General features: G+C 48.1%; 1 protein-coding gene across 1 annotated transcript in view; it reads left to right on the forward strand.

Moving 5' to 3' along the window:
- GPR107 (G protein-coupled receptor 107) overlaps positions 1-5,920 on the forward strand; it is a 58,524-nt gene that overhangs the window by 41,671 nt on the left and 10,933 nt on the right. Inside the window, exons 11-12 of the mRNA XM_081802659.1 lie at positions 559-587; positions 686-794. Coding sequence (XP_081658785.1) covers positions 559-587; positions 686-794 — 138 coding nt within the window. The remainder of the gene's footprint in view (positions 1-558; positions 588-685; positions 795-5,920) is intronic.

Here is a 5,920-nt window from a genome sequence, read left to right on the forward strand (position 1 = left end):
GGGTGGCCCGTGAGGACTTCAGCCCCCATGTAAGACCCACCCTCCCCCTGGGCTGGATCTGCTTGGGCTGTTCTCATCCTTTTGAGACAGTCTTTCCTTTCCAGCCTCCGCACTCTACCTAGAACTCTGCTCCATCGCCGTGTTAATCATGTTAATGTTCCCGTGCCTCACTGCAGTGATGTAATTAGCTACCTGGCCCATCACAGCAGGGAGACCGACTCCCTGGAGGCCGACACCTTTCAGCAGAGTTCTGCATCTCCAGTCAGTGAAATAGGGAGTTTTCGGGAAACCATGTGCTCACAAGCTCCTAGACCTAGACTTCAGAAATCAGCCTCCGGCCTCTGCGGGGCGGGGGGGTGTGGGGGGGGCATGTTCTTCAGGTAGCAGGTGCGCTCCACGGCAGTATCGCGGGGTGGCATAGTTGTGGGAATGAGAGATTTTAGGTGGAGAGAGACAGATGAAGAGGGTTGAAATGATTGTATTTTGCTTTGTCTTCCCATCACACCCAGGCCCCTGTCAGACCTTTTTCAGCCATTAAAGGGCATCCTTAACTCTCAGGCTCGAGCCCCGGATGGGGCAAGGTGTCGGTTAGCGGAGATCTCGTTGTTTAGGGAGAGCACTCTAAAGCCGTCTGGTCCGGCCCTTCCAGTTAAAAACTGGGGAATTCAAGGCCTTGAGTTACTAGTACTGGAAACAGAGAAGAATGCAGATCTGTCAGCTAACCTTTGTTCTCCAAATGTTTATTTTTAGGTCAATCAGGCATTTACAGGAAGCATCAGCAACAGATGGAAAAGGCAAGTCCCCTTGTGCTCTTTGGTGCTGCTGGTCCTTTCCCAAAGCTGCATGCCTGGGCCCCGCCGGGAGATGGAGGTGGAGGCAGAAGGGTGGCTATCTCCTGGGAGGCAGGCCGGGGAGCCCCAGGGGCTTTTGCTGGAGAGGTAGGGGGTGAACTTTGCAGAGGTCAGCCGTGGAAGGAGGCTTGGGGGTGATGGCTGCTTATTGAGGTGATTCATTCCTTTTCCACTCGTGAGCATGATTTTCACCTTCTCCAAACTGAGTCAGGAGGAGAAAATCTCGTCTGGGAAGGATCAAATAGCACTTCACTGTGAGAACAGGAGGTATGATGGAGTGGGGATGGATATGTGTAAAGCATCCCTTCCTGCTGATTTAACACGCTTTCAAAATAGATGTGTCGGTATTAATTTTAAGATGAGACTGATGCCAGAGAGAACCTTTGAAACGCTCTGGTTTTTAATGCTTGTGCCATGATAACCCTTCTGCATCTCCTTGGTTTTCTAACCATCCCTCCTAAGAAAAGAAGCCACAAAGAAAATGTTTTGTGCGTTTCTGAGCTGATTTGAATAGTGCACGACCGCAGGCCGTGGCATAAAGGAGGGCTTCGGACCATCAGGGACTGAGAAGCAGTGCTTTCTCGGTGCTCGGCGCTGCCTGTGGGTCCGGGTGCTGACAGCAGTATTCTTTAAGGCAGATGATTCATTTGTTGTTGTTGATGAAGTTTGGTTGCTGACCTGTTTTATTATGATGATGATGATGATAAAAGTAACGTGGATTCATTTTAGAAAAATTGGAAATCAGGTAATAGGTACCAATCTTATTTTGCACTTGCCATATAATTAAGACCACATTATTTTCTTTAAGTTGAACTAAACCCGACTTCAAGGCTTCATGCCAGGGTCCAGTGGGATCCTGGGGTTTTTACGTAGAGCACCGCACTCGGGGTGTCTGCGACTCTTGTGGTTTTGGCCCACAGTCGTTGCTGGATGGACTCCCGCCATCCGGCCCTCGTAGCGCTCTGGCTCTGGGCGGCCTGGCGCCAGGGGGTCCTGCCTCCCTGGGCCCACCCAGCCCGAGTGGCTGCAGGCCCCACTTAGAATGTGCCAGCCCATGTTTTCTTTCTTGTCCTGGGAAATAGCTCTTTTTGGTTTTCTTCTCCTATTCTTCAAAAGCATTCAAAAGCACTGGATTCTCTTCTCCCTCTGGGACAGATTCTTGTCAGTGAGTTTCAGCTTGAACTTTGCATAAATGGTTTGCTTTTAGCCTGGCTCAGAGCTCAGAGCGCCCTCCTGCCTTCTTGGAATGGGGTAAGGGGAAATTAACAAAAAATAAAACACAAATTAGAATCCTAATAAAGCACCCCACCACAAACAGAAAAATCCAAAGTAAAAAATAAAAACTCACCTTCTGAGAGTAACTATTGTTTGGGAGATATTCTTGTCTTCTTTCTTCTTTTTCTGTGCTTGTCATATAAAAAGGAGCCTTTATTATTATTTTTGTAACAGTGAATAGGTCGTTCTCTTAATTTTAACACATTGAGGGGCACCCAGCTGGCTCGGTTTGCTGGCTTGGTTGGTGGAGTGTGTGGCTCTTGATCTCAGGGTTGTGGGTTCAAGCCCCATGTCGGGTATAGACATTACTGAAAAAAAATTTAAAGTTTAAAAAATTTTTTAATATATTGAGCTGAGACATTTTACTTTTTTGTCTTCATACACTTCGGTGTTTCTGGATTCATTTTTCTTACTGCTTGGCTGAAAATGTTTAAAAATTCCAAGGAGGATGTCCTCCAGTTGGTGAATTTTATGGGTACTTTTCTTCTTGGCCTCGCCCTTCCCCTTTTGTGGATTCCTCTGACCCTTCTTCACCAGCTCCCTTCCCCTCTCCTCCATCATCCTGGTCCCTCTGACTGCCTCTTCGTTTTCTGCACCCAGCTTTGAGAGGGCTTGGGGGTGACCACGGTAATGAATTGTCTCTGTGACCATTCATTCCATGAGTGGTTGATGGTTAGCAGTTGATGGTTAGCCGGCTGAAGCCCAAGATGGGATCCGAATTGTCCCCGTGCATCTGTAGTGAAAAGAAACTAGAACCTGAATGCTCTGGTCATTGCCTGGGGCACACGAGGCAGTTTCTCATTTTTTCCAGCAGGTGGCAGCCTGCGACCTCTTCAGTGGAGAGCAAATATTAAAAACAGGAAGTCACCAGCACACCAGGGCTTGCTCTCACCAGTTCTCTGGTTGACATACTGTTAAGAAGGCACCCATTTGGGGCGTCTGGGTGGCTCAGTCATTAAGCGTCTGCCTTCGGCTCAGGTCATGATCCCAGGGTCCTGGGATCGAGCCCCACATCGGGCTCCCTGCTCCATGGGAAGCCTGCTTCTCCCTCTCCCGCTCCCCCTGCTTGTGTTCCTTCTCTCGCTGTGTCTCTCTCTGTCAAATAAATAAATAAAATCTTTTAAAAAAAAAAAAAGGCACCCATTTCTCATCAGCAAATATCACAAACCCTTTGAAAAGGAGACAGAATAGTTAGAATTGGGGTGTCTTGATCCATGTTCTTTCCCTGAATTGATTTAGGCCGTGGCTGCTTTTTAGCTGATATGCAAATGCATATTTCATTCAGTACTTGGAAAAATGGTTATGCCTGTAACTCTTCCAGAGTCAGGGCAGCCATGTTCCCACGGTCAAGCCCCCCTGCAGAGAAGTCTCAGGAACACCATCCCCTACCCCTCAGCGGCAAGCTGCCCTGGGGCTTGACTGCAGAGCAGATCGGGACAGAAGTGAGGCAGAAGCTGGAGTGAGCACACTGCCGACTGCCCGGCCGCAGGCTCCCGGCTGTTGTGCTTGGCCCCCTGTGCCCCTCGGTCCACCCTTCTGAGATCTAGCCCCCCCCCCCCAGAGGCAGCTGGCAAAGTGAAGGCCATGGGCAGTAAAGCCTGCTACTAGATTTGGAAGCTTTTGTTGGACGGCAGCTGATGTTCTGCTTCCTGATCTTAGGCTCCTGGTGCCATTGACTCAATGCATGACCTTGACAGTGACTTGGGCTTGAGACTCTCAGCGTAAGTGCCGTCCGGCCTGACTAACTGCCAGTGGGGGAAGTGCAGTTTGCAGTGGCTGCCCCTGCATTTGGGATGGCGGTTGGCTCTCAGAGTGTTTGCTTGGATGTTGTTTACTTCTTCGTCTCTGGAGTCCTTGCACCTGAGGGAAACGTTAAGGATGAATCTGCCCACTGTCCTTCAGCTGCATTTTTGTCTCCTCTGTCACACGCTGTTGCTTCTCTCAGCTCCTCTGTCATTTGGAGTCACTGCTGCGCTGCATCCTCTGAGCGGCAGCTTATTGAGTCTCGCACAGACACCCGGGCTCAGGTTGCACCGTGTTTTGCCCGCCGACATTGACTGTCACTGCCCGTGAGCGTAGACCCGTTTCCTCCTTTCTCCACCGTCGTGGACTGGCGGGGGGCAGACGGCCTACATTTAATTAACAATCTCTGCTGCTGCTCGTCTTTTTTTCCCCCCTTGTGTTTCAGAGGAAGATTGAGAGGAAGTGTTCTGAGGACTCTGGGCTTTTATGTGAGTTCACAGGCACTTAAACAAACTGTGACTGGCTAGTTGCAGGGTTTGTGGAGGCCTGGCTTCACTGGGAGTGGCGCCCACGTTCTGCAAGTAGCTGCGGCCGTGGGAAGTACGCGTCAGGGTAGCAGTTCCCACGAGGGCCCTCGGGGTCACACTGTTTTCATCACCGGCCACGGTGGTCGTTATCTGCTCTGCTGGTACAGGAGCAGCAGGGGGTCAAACAGCTGGTGCCAGAGCAGGATTCGAGGCCGTCGCACCAAGCTGTATTAGTGGCCATCGCTGCCTGCTTGCCAGGGGTGAAAGAGGCTCGTTTCACTGAAGAGTGGCCTTGATGAAATAGTAAAAACTACTGATGTTATTCAGTTTCAGCCTTTAAACATGTCTTTTAACGTTCCAAATGTCATGAAATGGGAAGTATGTGTGAAGTACTTCTGCTGTGCGCCGAAGTATGATAGTTGTCTCAGGGGAAAGCACATGTGCAGTTGTTGGAGTTGCAAGCTGAACCAGCTGCTTTTCTCTTGGGACATCATTTTTGTTTGAAAGAATAAAACTTTAGTATGGTTACTCAGACATGAGGTTTTGTCAGACATTTTCTTGAAAATGAACGAGGTAAACTTGTCAATTCAGGGAAATGACGAGAAGTATTTGTTGCTGGCGATCTCATTTTCACTTGAAAGCACAAATGTTAATTTAGGAAAACACATCCACCACTGAAGGCCTGATAGCTTCCCAGTTCTTAAAAGACCTACGTGAGAGGGGGTGATATTAACAAATGTGACTTAAAAAAATATTTTATGATAAAAAGTGTCAATATTTCAGAGACCTGCATGACTTGGTTGAACAGTATCTTCCACCTGGCCCATGTGTGTTACACAGTCATGCATGAATAAAAGATCCATTCAAAGTGCAAGATGGACCAGTGGATTTTTTTTTTAAGATGTATTTTTTTATTTGAGAGAGAGTGCAGGCTCACATGAAGGGGGGGACAGAGGGAGAGGGAGAAGCAGACTCCCCGCTGAGCGGAGAGCCCTCTGCGAGGCTCCATCTCATGACCCTGAGATCATGACCTGACCCGAAATACAGTCGGATGCTCAACCGACTTAGCCACCCAGACGCCTCAAGATTTTATTTTTAAGTAATCTCTACACCCAACGTGGGGCTCGAACTCACAACTAGCCAGGCACCCCTGGACCAGTGGATTTTAATGACAGATTATGGAAATTCATTGACACAGTTTCAGATTCCCCACCTCACTAATCTTTTAAGAAGCTACCACTTGTCAAGTTTTAATGTCAGAGAAGACTGTTCATAGCTCTCTGAAAAGGGCCTATATCTGCATAAAGCCATATTTTCTTCACATACTTCAACCAAACACACTTTCACGGCACATTGACTACAGAAGCAGATACGAGAATCCAGCTGCATTCTATTAAGCCAGACATTAAAGAGATTTACAAAAACAGAAAACAATTCTACTCTTCTCAAATTTTTTTGAATGAGTAATTTTTTTATTAAAAAAATATTTACACTAACATATAATGGATTTATTTTGTCCTTTTT

This window comes from Leptonychotes weddellii, chromosome 14, assembly GCF_054177405.1.
Source record: "Leptonychotes weddellii isolate Sample4059 chromosome 14, ASM5417740v2, whole genome shotgun sequence".
NCBI lineage: Eukaryota > Metazoa > Chordata > Mammalia > Carnivora > Phocidae > Leptonychotes > Leptonychotes weddellii.